Here is a 21,642-nt window from a genome sequence, read left to right as displayed (position 1 = left end):
CATAAAGAAGAAAACTTTAGCGTATACAGTAGGAGCGGGGGAGGGGGAGGTTGGATATGTGTTGGATATGTGTTATATGGACACATATGTGGATATGTGTTATTTTGAGTTATACTTTTATCGCATTGCGTTCATTTTTAAGCCTTGAGATAAAAACTGAAACCTTGGCGTAGACAGTGGTGGGGGGAAGTCTCCCTCCTCACATGTATAATTGAGCAGCCACAGAGAAAGTAATACAAATGAAAATAATCTGTCTTTTTAAAATGTTTTTTTTCAGAAGACTAGAAAATATTCTCCTAAACGAATAAAAACTGCCTTCTCTGACATTTTCGTTGATTTTTCGTTCCCGTTGCTTTAGTGTGTGAAATTATCAACATTATCTAGTGGGCGTAGTCGTCCACGCTTGTACTAAATAACGGTTAAATATCTCACCCCCTGGGGACGCCCGCCCCCCTCCCAAGAACGCTTTCTTTTCCAGCTGATAATTCCCCCGCGTTAAATTCCACCCAGCAGAAATTTCCCAGTCGTGGAATATGCTCCCCCAAACATATTCCCCTCAGATAATTTCGGATATTCATAAAAATGGAAGCTGAAATTTCTAATCAACTTTTTAGGTCAGAAGCAATGCTATAGCGTTACCTAAGTAAAGAGCCATAAGGGTTCAATGAATTAATACTTATTTGTTTTTCCAGAGGCACTTTATATGGAAGAGGTGGTCGCAAAAACTTTGCAACGGGGTTCATTGAATTACAAATTAAAAGTTATAATGCCCTTAAACCAGGGGCGGATCCAGGATTTTTTATAGGGGGGGGGGCAAAATAGGTTGATCCTATAAACTTGCGTTAGGAGCAAGTTTAATTAACGCAATCTTGCGTTAATTGAGTAAATTACATTACTTTACACTACGTTAGGGGGGGGGGGCTAGTTGCCCTCCAATCTCTTTTGACTCTAAAAAAGTGAACAAGGTAGATAATACTGATGACGGTTAATGTAAATGTGACCGAAATATCTGGTATTTTTTTGAATTTCTGTCACTTTTATCATCATCACTGTCTATTAAAAGGATTTTATCCCCATTTGAGCTTTTATTTATCGTGATGGGCGTGAGGGGGGCCTAGTAGCCCTCCAATCACTTTCGACTATTAAAAAGGGCACTATCCCTTTGAATTTCCAATCGAATGAGCCTTTTTTGAAGTTTCTACGACAACACCTTCTATAAAAACCTTATATACCCCCAGGGCATAACTTACAACCCTTGCCCTGAGGGTTTTGGGAGTGTGTCCTCCAAATAGATATTTTCTGGCAGAATATCAACAATGCTGAAAAAAACGGATATGTCAAAGTTTGATTTGATGTGTCTGGGGAAATGATGGGTGTGGGGGGGCTAATGGCCCTTCAATTACTTATAACTATTGAAAAGGACACTATCCTTTTTAATTTCCAGTCGAATGAGCCTGTTTTAAAGTTACTCCGACAACGCATTCTATAAAAACTTTAGAAGCCCCTATGGTACAGCTGACAACCCTTACCCTGATGATTGTAGGGGATTATCTTCCTCAAAAACATATTTTGTATTTGGGGATCAGTTCCACTCACCACAATGGCTATCTAAAAATTTTGACTGTATGTATTTGTGGAAATGATGGGTGTGGGGGTGGGCTAGTTGCCCTCCAATCATTTTGACTATTAAAAAGGGCACTAGAACTCTCAATTTCCAATCGAATGAGCCCCCTTTGAAGTTTCTACGACGACCCCTTCCTTATGAAGTGCCTCTAGGGAAAAAAATAAAATAATAAATACATAATAAAACATTGGAGCCCTATGGCCTTTACTATAAGCAACGCTACAGCGTTGCCTCTGATATGGTGGAGTTGTAATTATGGCCGAAAGTTGCAAGGAAGGTACGCTAAGCATAGCAACTATTACAAAAAAATACTTACAAACACATTAGGGGTTGAAATATTAAGGCACGAAAAGATGGACATCCTAGGGCAAAGATTCGCATAAAACGTGACGTAGAATTGTGGCCATTTTTATGGCCTATGGGATAGGGAAACTTATGAGAGCATTTAAAAATAGAACGTAAAGACTTATAGAGCATTGAAAAACATCCACATAAAAAAAAATTACGAAGGTTGTTGCGGCCTTTTCATGACATGGAATCGAAAAATTAATGATTTGAATATTGTGGCCACTTTCATGGCCTTTGAAATGAGAAAACTAATAATAGTATCTAATTACTGAACGAAACAACAGTAGAGGATATCATAGGAAAAAGGTCCTCATAAAATATGATATATTATTATGGCCTTTTTATAACCCTTTGAAATAGAAAATAAATGACAACATTTAAAATTGAACATAACAACAAAATAGCTCAAAATAACATAACAACAACTCAAAACAAAGAGATATACAACAAATATAAGCCGGACTGCCATCACCCCTCCAAATTTACTTGAGGGTAAAGATTGATTAGTAGTTTATTGAGAACAAAATATATTGTAAACATATTATTTAAATCATAATATTGAAATAAAAAAGTATTTGGCTCTAACTTCCAAAATTTATCGTTATATTTTATCAATATATTTGAACCAATCAATTTTTCTCATTACTTTAGTTATTACTAATTTTCTTCCAGTGTTTTTTTTTTTTAATTCATATACTTTACATGCTTTTAAAATAACTTGGCGAATCATTTGTAGATTCACCAAATCAAACTCAAATTATTTCTACCATTGTCATTATTGTAATAATTTACATATGTTATATGTTCACTTTTGAAATCTAGCGAATTTAGACATCTTCTTAGCTCTTTTACCGTTATTGTAAGCTCCTTTTACAGTCCTCTCTATATTATCATATTAAGAAAATTGTCAGGCTGTCAGGAAAAATGTTCTTGACATGGTTGTCAGTTTATCAGGTTTAATGCTCTTACCAGGATTTTCAGAAAAAAACATGTTCTTGTCAAGGTTGTCAGGAAAAACACTCATGTCAGGTTGTCAAGGGAAACGGCTCTTATCAGGGTTGCCAGAAAGAATTTTCTTGTCATGGTTATCATGAAAAATGTTCTTGTCAGGGTTGGCAGTTTGTCAGGGAAATGCTCTTGTCAAGGTTATCAGAAAAAAAAAATTTCTTGTCAAGGTTGTCAGGAAAAAAGCTCAAGTCAGGTTGTCAGGGAAAAATACTCTTGTCAGGGTGGTCAGAAAGGATTATCTTGTCATGGTTATCAGGAAAAATATTCTTGTCAGGGTTGTCAGTTTGTCTGGGAAATGCTATGGTCAGGGTTTTCGGAAGAAAATGTTCTTGTCAAAATTGTCAGGAAAAATGTTCATGTCAGGTTATCAGGAAAATTTTTCAGGAAAATGCTACTTCTATGCTGAAGTGACATCACAACCTTTACTATGAAAGCGCCTAATTTTATGTCGTTTTTGTGTGTGTGTGTGTTTTGTTTTTTACTTACACTACCTTCAATAGTTTCAAGTGGGTAATAAATATTATCAATTATTATAACATGTGATCTTACCAGAAAATATTGCAAATATTGATGATGGCGAAGAATGATTGGGAAGACGGGAATCCAGCCTAACCCCCAAGATGTGCCACTTCCTTTTTTGAAAAATTGAGTTTTAATAAAGTTGTAAGTCCTGGAAATGGGAATTCCAGAGCTAAGTTACATGTTGAATATTTTGAGAATCCCACCAAAAACCTAAATTTAATTAACTTTCAGATATAGGAGCGTAATAAAGCCTTTTTTTAGCGGCAATATCCAAAAAGTTTTTATCTATATCAGCCTATTTCTAAGAATTCACTTTACTGAAATAACTGAATACATTATCGAACTTGCTCAATCGTTTCTGAATGGATCAATAACCTTAACCAACATGCCAAAACAAGATTGACCCATTGGAGTCACCATTGAACCACCATTGACCATCGGAGTCACAGGTTGACCCACCACTCGTTTGTGGAAAAATTAAAACTGAAAACTAAAAACTAAAAATTAAAATTAAAAATTAAAGGAGGAAGAAGCATAAATTTAGAACTTCTCTACTAGTCATGATTGCTAATAATGCTTGGAACAACAAAAATAAACAAATAAACAATTTTTCCCTATAAACATGCCGATTTCAAGGCTAATAAAAAAAAAAAAAAGATTTGTGAGAAATTCCACACACGTGTACTATTCTTTTATGTTTAAACCAAAATACTGGTTGTTCCTTTTGGTGAATCTTTTTTAATCTTTTAGTAGATCTGTATCAACCTATTCCCAGAATTCACTTTTCTGAATTGATCAAGAATCTTACCCAACATGCCAAAACAAGATTGATCCATCGGAGCCTCCACTGGCAAAAAGGGCTTCATGAACTGGATTCCAGGAAAGACAGGAAGCTTCTTTTTTATGACCTCGAAAGATCTGCATCTCTGTTCCAAGGCGCCTTATATCAAACACTTTCACCAAATGATCCCGGGAAGCTGTTAAAAGCCAATTGCCATTTTGATTCCATTTGATATCCATTACTGTACTTTTATGAGAATGCCTATGAATATTATTATTTATTGCTATTATTTTTATATTATATTATATTATTATTATTTTTTTTACCACAGATACGTTATCAACTTTTAAACTAAGATAGGCACAAACAACCCCATGAAAAAAAAAGAAAAAAAAGACATGAATAGAAAGAAATCGTTGAGACTTTAAATTGCGTTAAAACAGGAATTAAGAAATAATAGTATTGCAGACAGAGCGGACTTACCCAATAGACTGGAAAATTACAAACGAAAATTAAGTTTAAATTTAATTTAATAAAATTCAGACTGTTAACTCAAGCCCAAAAATAAAGGCGAAAAGTGAACTAAAAGCAACACAAAAATAAAATTTGAAAAGCCTAGGTGAAGCACAATTGAGAAATTAATGTAAATATTCGAAAAAATGTCCTGTTCCCTTTTGGCATAAATTTAGCCCTTTACCTTTGGCCAGTGCATATCAAAAGTAAAACATGAACAAAAATAACGAATTGAGGTAAACAGTTAGAGAAAAAAATTATTACTCGCTTTTGGTATAAATCTTTTTCCTTCTTTTTTTTTACATTCGGTCAGCACAAATCTAAACTAAAAAAAAAACATCGATAACATGAAATGTTTTAATTTTGATTTTAATAATTAGCTTTATGATTTTGAAGGAAAGCCCTGTGTTCTTTTCTTTTTCTTTTTAGACAAACTGTAGTTCTATTTCTTATAAAGGCTTGCATACACTATTTTTAAGAGGCTTGGGGCATCTGGGATATACCACCACGATTTTGTATTTCTTAATTTTAAATAAAAAAAGTACAATAAATTGTCTTTCAAAATAAAGGAATCGCATTAAATACAATAGTCAAACAGTTGGTGGTAAACGAACTGTAAGTAAGGAGCGACCCGGCTCAACAGTAACCGAAACTCTAAAAAACAGAATTTTGATACCAATAGATACATCATAAGAATAAGATTTCTATGCTGATTTCAAATATATAAGCTTCATCAAGTTTTGTTTTACTCATCAAAAGTTACGTCCCTAAGGAAATTTACCTTATTTTCGAAAAAAGGGGGAAACTCCCCCTAAAGGTCATAGGACTTTAATGAGAATCAAACATCAGATTCAGCGTATTAGAGAACCCTTCTATATAAGTTTCAAGCTCCTATCTTCAAAAATGTAGAATTTTGTACTTTTTGCCAGAAGAAAGATCACGGATGCGTGTTTATTTGTTTTTCTTCTTTTTTTTCGGTTATTTTTTTCCCAGGGGTGATCGTATCGACCCAGTGGTCCTAGAATATCATGGGAGGGCTCATTCGAACGGAAATTAAATGTTCTACTGCCCTTTTTAAGTGACCAAAAAATGGACGCTAATCCCCTCCCACGCTAATTTTTATCCTAAAGTCACCCGTTCAAAATTTTCATAGCCATTTTGTTCAGCATGGTCGAAAAATACAATAACTATGTCTTTGAGCATGATATAATCCACCACAGTCCCCAGGGGAAGGTATGCAAGTTATGAACTTTGCCCAATATTTACATAAAGTATTGGTTATTGGGAAGTATAAAGAAGTTTTCAGGGGGGATTTTTACTGATAGTTGGGGGGGATGGGGTCGGGGGTTATGTGGTAGGATATTTCCATGGAGGAATTTTCCATGGAGAAAGGGACATTGCTATGAAGGGAGCGCCGGATTTCCCAGCATTATTTAAAAAAAGATCAGAAATTAAATATAAAAAAACAATTTTTTTCAACTGAAAGTAAGGAGCAACATCAAAACTTAAAACGAACAGAAATTATTATGATTGGGTTCGACCCCTAGTCATTACCTCGCTCTTTACGCTAAAGTTTTTTTATACTTTCATCAGAGCTATTTATTCTAATTAACGGCCGTTGTGATTAAGGGTCATTCTTAAAGAATTGGAACAAAATTTGAACTTTAGCGTAAAGAGCGATGTATTGGCTGGTGCGCGAACTCCCTAATATTCATAATAAAAATATACGAATATAGAAGTTCGTTACGAAAGTTACGTCAAAACCAAAATTTTGAGAAAGCCGTTTAGCCAAAAAAAAAAGTAAAATTAACATGCAAATTTCGTTTTAATTACTCATGTACGGTGAGCCAAAATCAAAGTCTGCATTAATTCAAAAACGTTCAGAAATTAAATAAAAAACAGGTTTTTTTTAACTGAAAGTTAGGAGCGACATTAAAACGTAAAATGAACAGTTTGGCTGTTATCGAATTTATATTTTTGCGAGTGACAACCATTCGACAAAGCGAGGAACAAGTCGAACGAATCCTAGTTAAACACTCTACGCTCCTCAGCCATCAAGCATCTTATGGGAGAAAAGACGAATCATAGTAAGTTATGGTATTAAATTAGAGCAATTTTTTTTTTAACATTCAGTTGGTACAGTCCAACGAGTAATGACAAATTGTAGCAGTTTACAGAGTAGAGCTAATAACTTCTAACCTGCCTAAGTCCTCAGACGTAAAAAGCATTGAAATCAGCTATTTCACCTAGGATAGGGGAATTATCACCCTTTGGCGGGGATCCAATTTTACTGTGATGTGATTTTCGCTTACATTTATAGGAATCTGTCGAGCGAAAAAGAACGGTCAAAACAGTTTCATAAATACGTATTTTGAAGTTGCAAATTTAAATGTATACCCCCCCCCCCATTTTGAAGATGTTACTGGAAATATCCTAGATCGTGGTTTTACAGTCCTTTTAGTGTCATAACCTCTCTAGAATAGCTATAAAAAAAATAGTTCATTTTTATTCTAGGCATGTGATTTTTTTTTTTATTACCTCCGCTATGTAGGATGGCGTATACTATGTTCAGTAACATTTTAAAATTTTAGGGTTAATACGTTCCAAACATTAAAGGCATTTTTACAGAGAGGGTAGTGTTTTCTTAACAAATATATTTGTTTTGCAAAACATGGATGCTCTACGAAGGACATTCAAACCGTTTAGAGGTTTTAAGAAAGAAAAAGGGACAGGTAGCAGCACTCCTATCTATAAACCTTGGCAAGCCTTGAGATATAGCTTTTTGATTCTGATGTTGTGACAATTAAAACACATAGCTCGAAATAAAATTTGGGTACTTGTATGATATACCCACTACCAATATTCTTCTAATATATTTCTCTGACGCTCAACCCTAATGAAATACACCAACGTAAGATAAAAATATAATACTTGGTTAGGTCTTGGTTAGACCTAACCAAGGCCTAAAAACATAATAAGTCGTTAGACAAAAATTGGTTAGGTCTTCCCCTTCCCCCAAATAAATTTGAATTTCCCTTGGCCAGCCCTCTCCTTTCCTTTGTTCAACATTGCCTGAAAGTTTCAATTCCATCCCCTAAGCTGTTCTCAAAATATTACAGGCATGCTATTTCGAAGACCAGAACACATATAGTGTCTTTCGATTTACTTCCACCCCCACCCAAGTCAAAATTATAAATACACTTCATGCTTGAATTCTCCCTCAAAATTTCAACTCGATCCCGTAAGCCATTCCCAAGATATTGTAAATAATTGAAAAATCAGGTTATAACGTCTTTTGATTTACTCTGGTTTGCGTTCCGTTTCCAGAAAACCCTTATGGGAAACTTGTAATCTTGGCCTAGCGAATGATCCGTGAAAGCTCAATTAAAATACAACTAATAAGGAACGAAGAGCTTTTTGGCCGATTTCTCCCCCTACTCTCAACAAAATGTATGATTTTCTGGTCCAAAGATGATCTCTGTAAGTTCCGAGCTAATCAGACATCCAGAATTACAACTGCACCCTTTTCCATTACAAAATATACGCATAAATAATGTACAACTTGCATAATATACAAGCATTGTCCCAGGAGTTGTGGAGGTCTTGTTATCCCAGGCGACAAAACAGTTGAGTCTTTTGACTAATTTGAACCAAATGGCTATCCCAAAATTCTGATCGGTTGTCTTTGGGGTTGTGTTAAAGAAAAAACATGGATACACCCTTAATTTTCACTCAAAATTAAGAAAAATACGTTTAATTTTATGTTTTGAGCATACAATAAATATAAACTCGCTCGGACGAAATCTGTTACTCCTCCAATAGATGAGTTAAACTACTGCTAATTAATACTACTACAAAAATACCCTCCCACCACCATGTCACGTGAGGCTGACTCAGCTGCGCGTGCGCTTCCTCCACCCAACTCTACTCAGGAGCCCGAGTTAAATCTTTCCCTATGACCTTTGCTCTTTTGCGACTATCTTGCTTTTCGTTCGGCCCCATGTAAGGTGCCATAATTATTCACCATTTTTCATCCTCTGTAAAACGTGATGTAGCAAAGGTGAACTTAACCATTCTTTCATTCTAGACCTATGGCGTTTTCCCGGTCCGACGAAAAGTTAATAATATTTAATAAAAATTTAATATTTCGTTCCAGGTGAGAGCGAATTAACAGCTGGAACGATCGAAAATTAAATTCGTATTAAATTTTTGTGAATACGGTTAACTAGCATATTTACTGAATTAACTTCTGTACATTCATCATCAGAGTGGGAAAAATGGAGGCAAATAACCAAACTAATAGTAACTAATGAGTATTAAGGGATCAAAACTCATATTTTTCATACTTTACTCATTGCTCATTAAAATTACTCGTGTTTTAATAATAAATTAGAATGCATATTAAGGAATTAGTTAATAAACTGTTCCAGGTTGGCAGTTAATTCACATTAAATTTGAAGTAAATAGGAATTAAATTGTAATTTCCGCCTGGAACACACTCTTAGCATTTAGATGCACTACGCAAGATATCAAAACTTACAATGTTGTCAATGAATTTCCAGTCCTTGGATCCCAAAGCTTGATGGGTTGTTGGTTGTCTTTGGACCCCGATACTATTAAGCCCTTATGAGGATGCCAATCAACACATTTCACGTCAGCGCCATGACCTACCAATGACAAAATGATACTAGGTTAAACAACGTGCACTTTACCAACATATTTATTTAAAAAAAGATACAAAATTAGACAAACAATTTAAAAAGGTCACTCTTCAATTTTTTAATGATAAATAACTAAATGGAGATCGCAGGAATGACCCTCCAAAGCCGAAACATATTTATTTTTCTCATTTAGGTGCACCGACTACGGCTATCGGTAGTACTGTATCGACTACGTATGCTTGCGAAACTAATTCTTCTTTTCGATTCAAAACATAGTGCGTGCAAGCATTTTACATCACAAGCAAAATGCGCACAAAATACTGGTCCACCAACGGATCAACGAACCTTTAGTCTTGAGTGGAAACCCGACCTGATTCCAAGAAATATAAGAAGACTTAGCCACACGTGACTAGCCTCAACAAACAACAGTCAAACAAAGACAAAGCAAAAAAGGCGGGTACAGTGTTATTTCTCCAGAGACATCTACTAAGTCTTCTTACGGCTTAGCGAAGGTCATTGCCGAAATATCGGCACGTTGCCTGCTTTATCAATTTTTTTTATAACTAGCCGCAGCCATTGCAGTCTAAAAAATTATTTAAGCCTCCAAAATGTTTAACAGAAAAAGAAAACTTACTTAACAACTGAAATGAAAAAAAAAAATATCTGAACGAAAGCCAAAGGTTCTTGTTTTAGCATGTCCATATTGAAGAAAATGTTCAACACATACACAACATTCGCCATGAGCTAACCATGGCTCATAAATAACACCAGTTTTACCAGATTTCGGCCGCTAACATGGCTTAAATATACGAGGTAATACAACTTTATTTAAAAAAATGGGACGCAGCAGCACTAGCGCAATAGAAGGAAGTGGTTGAAGTAGGAAGCATTAAATTGGATTTTGATCAGAAGAATTTGATTGCCTAATTTCATCATGGCTTGCACGCGAAGGCGGAGCTAAGGAGAGGTGCTTGGCCTTAGTATATCCTACAACTTTTGTGTCATGAATTGATAGAGAGCTACGTAACAAATGATGTTGGTGAGAGAAAGAGGAACTCGTAGGAATCCATCCGCTTAGGGGTAGTGACACAAGGAGAGAGGGGGCTCTGGGCTCGTGGCCTCTTTCCGAAATTATGATGTTTCTTCCATAATCTTCGTCTTTACGTTTTTAAAACCCGCACCCATGTGAATTACTTTTAAAAAAGGCGCCAACCCATGACTAAATATGAGGCAATGTGGAACGTACCCAATATTATAACTGAACCCAAAATAAGTAGAGAGCGCAATTTCTGAATTTCTCTGAGAGGTCCACCTGAGTTTACAGTCAGAATAGCTGTATATAGTCTCTGAATCCAACTAAAGCAGGTTTCAAAAATTTATGATAAAAATTAATGCAAATCAGCTTCTTATTTTATCCTCAAATACTAAAGTCTTTGTGGCCAGGGACACAAGCAGAGTGGGGTGGGGCGTCCAAATTTCTGGACACTTCTTATTCAAATTAGTAAATCATTTTTTTTATCATCTCCCCGGAAAAAAAACCTTCTCTGTACGTGCCTGTTTGGGACGTCTCTGAAGTCTCTAGGAAATTGTAGGGATTAGCCCGCACATACAGCTGACGGTCATCTAATTCCCAAGAATAGCAGCAATTCGTAAACTAATTGATGACACCATGAATCTTGCTGGATATAACAGATTACGGAGGTTATATATACTGTTTTCAATACATTAAAGGATACTGTAAATGTAGTGGAGATAAATGCCTTTGACCAAGACATGTGTTACTACTAAATATACAACATCACCTAAAAATTGGTAGCTCTTTTTCCCGAAAAAGAATTGGAAAACAAACAACGGAAAAAATTTCCAATATAACGTACTAGAACAACTAATGTACTAACAATATACTAGTTTATGACTATAATAAAAATAAACTGATCAATGAGCAAAAATCCAGTATCCTAGCAAAAACGATCATCATTAATTTTTGTCTTCAGAGGCAACTTGTTCTTGCAAATGTTGAAAAAACTAAATTTCCTCAAGACACATTTGATATTGTGATACATCCCAAAATTTTTTCTTCTGTCAGTTTGATTTTTTGCGCCTAAGAGGAGATCAAGCTCCAACATTTTCAATGTATTTGAAAATTAGTTTATTTGCAACGTTTTATCTTTTTTTTCACAAAGTGGGAGACCAACTCAAGTTTACAGCCCGAAAATTATTTTGCAACCCTGGAAAACCTCAAAGTTTTTGAAACGTGGTTGCATCCTATAAGCATCCTCTTTTGTATTTCTTTAATATTTTTTGCAGGGATTTTTCCCCACTTGTCCTCGGTAGGAAAATGAAATAATTCCATTTTCCTCTATTTTAGTCAGGATGCTACTGTTTACATACAAACAACCAATTGACTATGAAAATTAATGTAAACATGAACTTCGTGACATAATATTCATAGATTAAGACCGGATATCCACCCCCCGGGACATCCGATGGGGGGAGGAAGATGAAATTTTTTTGGAGACTATATTCGAAATCCACATATTTTTCTGACCAAAATGAGTTTTGGTAATTCTACATCATCTATTTAAACCTCGGGTCTCAGGAGGATAGAACATATAATTAAGTAAGTTTTCAACTAAATATCGCAACATTTCAGCCCCCCCCCTGAGCGAGTACTTATCATTATGGACGAATAAACCTACTCAAACTACCTCTTCTATTATTTGTCGACATTCAGAGAAGGCTAAATAATAGCGGTACACAAATCCAGCTTGTAATATACCTACAAATATTATTTTCCGTTGCCGAGTTTCAAAAATAGCAAAGCCTAGTTTTTTAAAATAAACTTTGGTGGGTGATTTACTACCTTTTTATTCCAACTACACCCATTACTGGTTGTTGGGATGGATGACTTGGCAATTTGAAACAAGAGACGCCGTTTCAGTTTTTCTTTGGGGGAGAGTAGGGGTTCAAGTTTTTCTAAACAGTAAGAATACATCTATTTTCACCCAGTTTCCCCTTTTTGGGGTACATTTCGTAAATATTTTAGCATTAGGGGGAAAATGCTCCCCCCCATAAAAAAAAATTCCCCCAAATCGCGTTTATATATGATACTTGCTAATAATAGACTTGGTCCAGTACAATTTCATCGTACAAGCTACAAAATTCCTATAAAAAAAAATTCCAAAGACCCAATTTTATTAATGAAGAATCGGGTATAACTTACGTATTTTTTAACTAACGTAGCTAAACATTTTTTTTTCTTATTTTTTCAATGATGTAGACAATAAATAATATACAAACCTTAATAAATTTTCATTAAGAAGTTAAGGGCTCAGATGTAACTTGCCCGTGAGTCCGAAGGGCATAGGGCACGAACAATACAGAGACCATGTCATTTTCACATTTAAAAAAAACTAAACCAGACCAAGGGGGCACACGGGGACTCAGTGTTCCCCAGAGTTCCCTAGTGCAATACTAAAACCATCCTTAATACCCAACCTAACCAAAGATATACCCCCTCGAGCTCTTAACTTATGTTTTTGAAGCATCAATAAATCACTTTTGATAAAACAAAGCCACTACCAAGTTTCTAGCACTACCGTTAAAAAGACAAAAAACAGCGGAAAATCTTTAAAAGTTGAAGGTAATGGACTTTTTTTTAATCTTGAATAAAATAGATCTTGTGCAAGTGTAATAGCTATATCAATAAAATCAGCCTATTCCTTATAACAAAAAAAGAACAAAACGAAATACTTCAATTCCGCAAAATTTATTCCCGATATTTCGAAGAAAAAAACCTATACCACTATACGCCAATTCAATTCAAACAATTTATTTTTATTTTCAAAAAATAGTACACAACAAAGTTCATTTACATTTTTAGAGGAAATGGAATATATTTCAGAAACAACAAACAAATCCACCAGAAGAGCCGATCCAAATGGAATCCCGACACTGATCCGGGGAAAGCCAGCAACTGCAAAACAAAGCCCCAAATAATGTGTTTTTCTTCGAATCATGAAACATCATTAAAAATTTCGCTATCAAATTCCGAATTACTAGATCTTATGATAAATTTCACGAGGTATAAGAGCAAAACGTACTATGCAAAATGTACAGAACGTACAATAGCAAAACGTACTATGTATTACATAGTACTATGAGTGGTATTACTCTTTCACCAAAAAAAGTCTATCGTATTTTAGCTTTGAGATTAGTATTATGCAAAAGGCATTATCAGATAAGTCAATATATATATATATATATATATATATATATATATATATATATATATATATATATATATATATATATATATATATATATATATATATATATATATATATATATATATATATATATATATATATATAGTTTGATTTTATTATATATAATATGTTTGATGCAGTCCTAAGCTAATTTACCAAAAAAGAGAAATTTGTGTAATTAGACAGTAGTTAATACCATAAGAAACACGGACTTATCAGTTTTATTGTAAACAAATTAGAAACAAAAATTCATTAAGGATGTAATTAATTAGGTTTTCCTGATTGAAGGAAAAAATTAAAACATGTACCTTGTTGCATTAGATGGCTAAGAAAAAGTAGCTAGTACCTCCTCCTCAAAAAAAAAAGATCTCATGATCTTTTCAATATTCGCAATAAATATTTTGTCATTGTACTTTTTCCATTTCTTAAATTTTGACAGATATTGTCTCCCTTTCTTCTGAAATAAATTTTCCCTTGTGTTGCTGATTATCCCACCCTCTGGGGAGGTGAATTTTTTTTTTGCAATTAGGCTCCGGGCAGCTCTAGTTATCCATCTGTACAATATTCTGTCAGTTGATCTAATTTTTCTTTAATAACCCCCTAATTCATACTGTTCCAAATTAGCCGGCCTCTAAATCTTCGTCAAAGTATTTTTCAAACCAAAATAATAAAAAAAAAAGTTAAAAAAAGAACGTAACATCCTTCTAAATAGAGGGGGCAAAGCTGGAAATATTAAAACCTTTGAAAGTGTAGTATAAAGTTGAAAGGCTCCTTGAGTACAAATTTTGTCAAAGTTATCGACATTATGATTACTGTAAGCAAATACTTTCCAGATAAAATTACTTTTCAAGTTTTTCAGGATTTGATTTTTGAGCTGACTCCTCAGCTCATTTTTGAGCTTTTTCCAGAAAGCCGCAATATCGAAGACTACCTATGGAGATTTGGTAATTTTTTCCAGGGTAAATCTTTCCAAAAGCTTAGCAAAGCAAACAACATATACCCCACGATTCTAAAAAAAATATCTTTATGGGAGGGATCCCACCTCCCCCCGCCCAAAAAAAAAAAATAGTAATACACTAAAAATAATATTAGTAAGATATTCTTCGGAAATAAATGAAAATTGTCTGTCTATCATGAAGAGAAACAAGCAGAAAAAAAAGGAAAAAAAGGATAACAAATGTTTTTTAGAGGAATTTGCAACACCATTCTAAAAGATCAGTCAGTCTTTCCAGGTTTCTTTACAATATATAAATTATATGAAATGCCATTATAAATTATACTGATAGTATAATAAGCAATAATAAATTACATTAGCCCTTAAATTCAAGTAAATATAGTTGGACTTCAATAGCTATTTGATACCCTGTTTAATCATTCAAAAACGTTGAAGCAGCATTAAAAAAAAAGCAGAAAGGAAAGAATTACAAAACTTACATATATGAACACTCACTGAATCTGAAAAGACCTGGGTCTAAATTATTACCTAAGTCACTAAAGTAATTTTTAGTAAAGCTGGAAGCCGTTTAAAAATCAAAACATCATCATCAAAATCCTTCAAGTTACTTGTTATTCTTTTTTTTCAGATAATTGAAACATGTAGTAGCTAATACTATTAACAACTCACAGCAGCACAACGCCAGCCAACACCGCTGCGCAAGTCCCTCCTCCCCTCTGCTCTATTCTGAGTCACTCTTTATTCTTTCTCGCTTTGTTTCTTCAGCTTTTCTTATAACCTCTTCCACGTCTATTCCTGTCAAATACCTCAATCTACTACTATTAACAACTCACAGCAGCACAACACCAGCCAACACCGCTACACATTTCCCTCCTCCCTTTTTCTCTATTCAGAACTTCACTTTTTATTTCTTCCCTATTTTTTTCTCCAGCTTTTGTTATTACCTCTTCTTCATCTATTCCTAGTACATCCTCCTTGAATATAGAAATAAGGAGGCAAGTACCATTGATATCCCGAAAGAAAAAAGGATTAGAAAAGGGAGACGATAATTACCTCTAAGAATTCTTTCTTCTTCACACCGAATGAAATCCCATATTCTAACTGTTCCATCATCAGAACAAGTAGCAAATTTTTGATCACTTGGGCTAAACCTGTAAAGCAAAAATAACGATAGAACGAAAATAATTTAATGGGCTTAAACCATTTCTTGGAACCTTGGAAAATATGCAAAGAAAAATGCTACCCTTACTACAGAAATGGTTTGTTTTTTTTTGTGTCAAAAATTCAGTTTCTTGTCTCAAATAGCGGCTTTCACAACAACATAAACCATACTTAGATGTCAAGAGCTAGTTGTCAAATGCTCGGCAGTAGTAAGTGCCAAATTAAAAAAAAGACGTAGGATAAAAATCAGCAAAAACAGCCAAAACTAATTAATTGTGTTTATTTAATCTCGCGGTTCAACGTGACAACACAGACGAAAATGTTGTACTCTCCTAAAAAATTAAAAAGAGCAGGTTGAGAGGGAAATCAGTTCTACTTAATTGGCATAAAATTTAGAGAGTAAAGCGAAAACTCATTTTGTATTATTACAATTACGTATTATTCTAATTAAGAAAAATAGTAAATGGTTCAAAATGAGATTTAGATGAAAAAAGGCAGAAAGCAAGCATAAAAAAGAATAGTGCAGAAAGAAAAACTGAATATCAATACAGAAGACAAGAAAAAGGTTTGTAAAAAAGAATAAAATATAAAAGATTTAAACTCAGTGGCCTCTCTTACATCCCGAGCAAAATCTTGATTGGCATCCCCCCCCCCATTCTCTCACAAAATTTTCACGCAAAATATCAACCAAACTTTCATCTATTATCAAAATTATTTTCGATTTATTAATTAATTAATTTTTTTTTTTATTATTTAAATTATTTAATTATTATTATCTAATTATCAAAATTTAACTATTTTCTATTTATTTTTATGTTGTAAAATAATTAGTAATTTATTAATTATTTTCATTTACTAACAGCGCCCTCTAATTTATTTTAATAAAAATAGAATTTCAAAAATTACAAATTGATTATAACCGTTAGATTATTTATTTGAAACTTTGCGCCACTAAAATTTCTACGCCCGAGGCAAGTGCTCCCTCTGTCACCCCCATAAACCACCTCTGTCTAAACTCCCTAGAGATTAAACTCCCCAGCTATGAACGCCAGAATGTTGTTTGAAGTTGGATGAAAACAAGACAATAAAAAGACAACAGAGACGCAATAAAGATACGCTACCTATTTACTTATTTTACAACAAAATGCTAAGATCTTTTGCAATAAAAAAACTAAAATATTTTATGCAAATAAGGAAAAAGATATGACTAAACAGCCAGACAATGAACTAAACAATATCTGCCGCGCAATCCAAAAAAAAAAAATCGCGCAATTCATAAGTGTTCAAAAAAAAAGAAAACAACCAAACAATAACTAAACAATCTTTAATCGCGCTTTATTTCAATGTTATTCACATGGACGTAAGCACTGTGACCTAGCTGTGACGCAGCTGTGAAGTTCAACTTAGCTCTGTTCCAAATAGTTGAATTCTTGTTGTCCGTGAAGTCCGCTGGACAAAACCGTGTTGTCCAGCTTTTTTTTTGGGTTCCTTATGTTTATATTATCAAACCTTATTGAAGAAAAGGTAACCATTTAAAAGAGAAAACAATTTAAATATAATCAACGATACAACTTATAATGTTTGCATACAAAGCATCACCATACCCTTATGTAAACTTCAAAATGAAAGAGCAAGAGCGCCAATTAGAGGTGGCCAGGAGGTTGCAATTACCCCTTCTCCCCTAGATTTTAAAATAAATGTATTGGTATTTTCATAGAAAAACTTTTTTTAAAGCCTTTTCTTTAATCTTTTTTTTTAATATCTACTTTTTATGAATGGATGAATGAATGAAACGTTTTATTACCTATCAACACACAAAGTGAAATCAATGGCGCACAAAAAGAGAAAATGAGCAAAAAAAATAATTAAAATGCACAAAAATACATAACACCAACTACGAACAATTGAAAAAAGAATAGCCATCCAGGGGTGGTTCATTTCTTTACTACTAAGGTTAGAGGCCAGGTCATCAACACTAAGAATAGGGTCAGCAATCCAATATTTTTTTATAAGGAAACTATTTTGAATGCACCTGAGGAGCTGTAGAAGGAACTATGCAAATTTGAAAAACAGCTTTCTAATCTCTTACTTATCCGTGGCTGTCAGAAGATCCCAAAATCCTAGTACAAAATGTACATGGAACAGCACATGAGGCAAAGCCACAAAATTATAAAGCTTAACAAAGAGCACTTTTGTAATGTTTATCTGTGACGGAATATACACCGCGTATGCCCCGCGTAATTTCTAGTTAGTGCGGGCAATAATCAGCTTGCGGATTGCTGCTACAGATGGACCAATTGGAGGGCCTAGATAAATCAGGTCCCTGATAAGTTTTTTAGCTGCACCATCTTAATTAACACTAGCTTTAAGAAATCCTTGTCCCCCTCCTTCGCCCTAGATTTTCGTGAATTGGCACCCCAATTAAGGGGTGTTTCTCAGGAGCGAATCTCCAGCATTTTATTGGGGGGGGGGGGGGGCAAGTAGGGTCCATACCTGGATAGTCAAAGGGCATGGGATGTATAATATTTTTTCTCCACATAATTGGGAGGGGGCAACTTCCTCCCCCTCTGCCACCCCCAAACGATGCCCCTGGTCTTTCTTATCTACTAGTGACTCAATATGATAATTGTCCGAAGTCTACCGCGAAAACGGAACAAGTTTACCTTTTGAGAAAATTTAGTATTAAACTATTTCCATCATCAGCAAATGGGTTAAATAAGTCTGCCTGCTTGGGCTACCATAAAATACGAACTGATTAGGCATATGCTGCTTTTCAGATATTTTCTACAATCTCGGAATATCTTAGCCGAAAATAACCTTTTTAACACAACTTTACGGAACAAATCTATCCATATGAATGAATTTAGCAGACAGATTTAATCTCATTTTTTACATGCTGCTTTTCTGAGGTCATCGACTGATTTCGGAATATTTGAGCCAAATTTCCCCTAATTTTGCACCAAACTTCATGCAGCCAATCTCCCCATATGAACGAATTTAGCAGACGAATTTAATCTCATTTTCACATGCTTCTTTTTTTAGTTATTTGACCCGTTCCATAATATCTAAGCAAAGTTTTTTTTTGCTGCAAATATAACGCCATCTACTTGTTGCGTCATACCTAAATTATCTATTGAAAATGAAGAATGAATACAGAGGTCAGATTTAGATGTATAGTGCGATAGTATGACTACCTCAAAAAACAAGAAGCACGAATATTAACTTAACGTAGCCAAAGTCGTTCCTAGGGTTGGTGATGCTCGGGGCAAAATTAATTACAGTGCCCTCCTCCCATCTCAAATATAAGCAATAAAAGCCAAATAAAAGTGAAAAACATGATCAAAGCGGGCCAGCTCAAGCCGCGGCGTCCCCAGCCACGCTGCCGGGCAGATTGCCCCGGTCACCCCCTTTAAACGGGTCTGGATGAGACAAATGTGATGTTTAAAGATGACTTAAAATCTCATTCAGGTTTATAATTTTTTTTATGGCATGGCCTCTTATATGATAATAGATAAAATAATTTTAAAATTTCATTGCCAATCCTAAGAAGATCTCAACAATTTCAGAGATAGAAAAATAATCTTAAAAATATATATTTGTGACATAACTAATTTGAACAAAAATGTTCATTATTAATACAGCGAAGAATAAAAATTAATTGTGAAATTATTTTCATTATTTAACAACATTAAAGGTACATGAGTGTCGAATGTTATAATTATTTGACGATGCAATTAGAAATAATTCTCCCAATACTGGTTGGACGCATTAAAGTGTCTTTACAATGTCACAAGAAGGGGAATATGATAATTTTGAAATCTAAAAGTAGAAACAACAACTAAAAAAAGAAACAATGGAAAAAAAATATCAGGGGTAGAATATAACCAGGACCCAGACTCCAGGGAAACCCTTAAAAATAATATAAGGGAAATATGTCACACAACACGCGCACCCCTAGGGGGGGGGGATGCTTCCAGGCATGGGTGATCTGGTACCGCTTGAACTATTTTTACACATTTATAGGCATTTATTTCAGGTTTGGCTAAGGCAAATAATAGAAATATAAAAAGATTGTCAAATTAATAAAATTATAATAACATTATACAATAAATAATATAATAATAATAAGAGCCATATAATTCAAATCAAGTAAAATATTTTGATTTTAAGAAGAAACAAGTTTGTCTTCCACCAAAGCACTCGTATAATGTATCATCCAAACAATAATAGCCGTTATTTTCTAATAAATATTACTATGTACAAGGCTTAAGGTCTGAAGGATTGCATTTGTTAATTTGTGATATAGTATCTAATATAGTATATAATATAGCACATAGTATAGTATATAATATAGTATGCGTTTGTTGACTTATAATATGTATTAACTTATAACATAGTATCATGTCCAGTGTCAATAAATCCCAAAGGATTTATTCCTTGGGGATTTCCTGTCCTCCATATTACATTCCCTGCAACTTTTTTTTCCTTCAATGATTTATTTCCTTTCCTCCAATAGTTCCTTCAATAGGTGATTTATATGAAAACCACAGAAATGGATGGAACTTGTCAAAAATCTGAAGGTAATCTTGAAAATCTTAGAGATTTAAAGGGTTGGCGTGGCACAAGGCAGAAATAGCTATAAATAGTGCTATATCGAAATAATATTATAGTATCATGTCAGTGTCAATATATCCTAAAGAATTTATTCTTTTGGGATTTTCATATGGCATTGCCTCTAACGTTTTTTTTCCTTTAATTATTTATTTCTTTTCCTCCAATATTTCTTCCAATATATAAATTATATGAAAGTCATAAAAATGGATACAAGTTTTAAAAAATCTGAAGGAAATCTTAAAAATCTTAAAGGTTTCAAGGGTTGGCGTGGCACAAGGCAGAAATAGCTATAAATAGTGCTATATCGAAATAATATTATAGTATCATATCAGTGTCAATATATCCTAAAGGATTTATTCTTTTGGAATTTTCATATGGCATTGCCTCCAACGCTTTTTTTCCTTTAATTATTTATTTCTTTTCCTCCAATATTTCCTCTAATATATGATTTATATGAAAGTCACAAAAATGGATGCAAGTTTTAAAAAATCTGAATAAAATCTTAAAAATCTTACAGGTTTCAAGGGTTCCCTACATTCCCTACAAGCTTTATAAATTAGTCTTTATTTTCTTCTGACCACTTAAGGATTTCTGAGCTTCTAATCCTATTTTGTTGCGTCAGTTTTACGTTTTCAGTAAAGCGTTAGTTTCCTCGAATTATAAAAATATAGGGAAAAATAACGAGCCAGTTTATTTGTGACAGTTTTTCATTAATATGTTGCGGAAACTACGAAGCATGGAATTTTCATCCTTTTTATCTAGCCAAATAAATAGTACTAAACGAGAAACAGCGAAATAGCCATGTTTACACAAAAAACTGTAATATTGAAGAATGTTTTTCATAATGTACAAGACGTCATTGTGCTACAGAGCAGCAGTTTGTAGCTCAGTAAGAGCCACAGATGAAAGTCAAAAAATTTTTGGGGGGTCGAGATAGGGAGAACAACTTCCTTAATAACTCCTCAAATTCCAATAATATTCCAGAAAACAAATGGAAATAATTTGCCATAGCGTTACGATAGCTCTTTCGTGGGGTTAAATCTTATGGTACAGACGATGATTTAACTGAGATAAAAGAATAGCTTCGTTCACTTCTAGATTTCTATGTCAACATGTTGACATTTTCCAAATGTTGACAATGTTGACATTTTCCAAATACGGCGTTCGATTCGTCGTTTCTGCCGACA

At 34.0% G+C, this 21,642-nt stretch overlaps 1 protein-coding gene across 4 annotated transcripts in view; it reads right to left on the bottom strand.

The window, feature by feature from the left end:
* The window catches only part of Wdr33 (WD repeat domain 33), a 62,938-nt gene that overhangs the window by 24,686 nt on the left and 16,610 nt on the right, over window positions 1-21,642 (bottom strand). For all 4 annotated transcript variants that reach the window (XM_089094127.1, XM_089093978.1, XM_089094063.1 and 1 more), the window contains 3 exons: window positions 15,734-15,831; window positions 9,337-9,463; window positions 4,311-4,544 (listed from right to left, as the gene is read on the bottom strand). In XM_089094127.1, coding sequence (XP_088950253.1) covers window positions 4,311-4,544; window positions 9,337-9,463; window positions 15,734-15,831 — 459 coding nt within the window. The remainder of the gene's footprint in view (window positions 1-4,310; window positions 4,545-9,336; window positions 9,464-15,733; window positions 15,832-21,642) is intronic.

Source organism: Artemia sp. Qi Xiang Cuo, chromosome 1 (assembly GCF_049724085.1).
Source record: "Artemia sp. Qi Xiang Cuo chromosome 1, ASM4972408v1, whole genome shotgun sequence".
Classification (NCBI taxonomy): domain Eukaryota; kingdom Metazoa; phylum Arthropoda; class Branchiopoda; order Anostraca; family Artemiidae; genus Artemia; species Artemia sp. Qi Xiang Cuo.
This window is presented reverse-complemented; position numbering and strand designations above follow the sequence as displayed.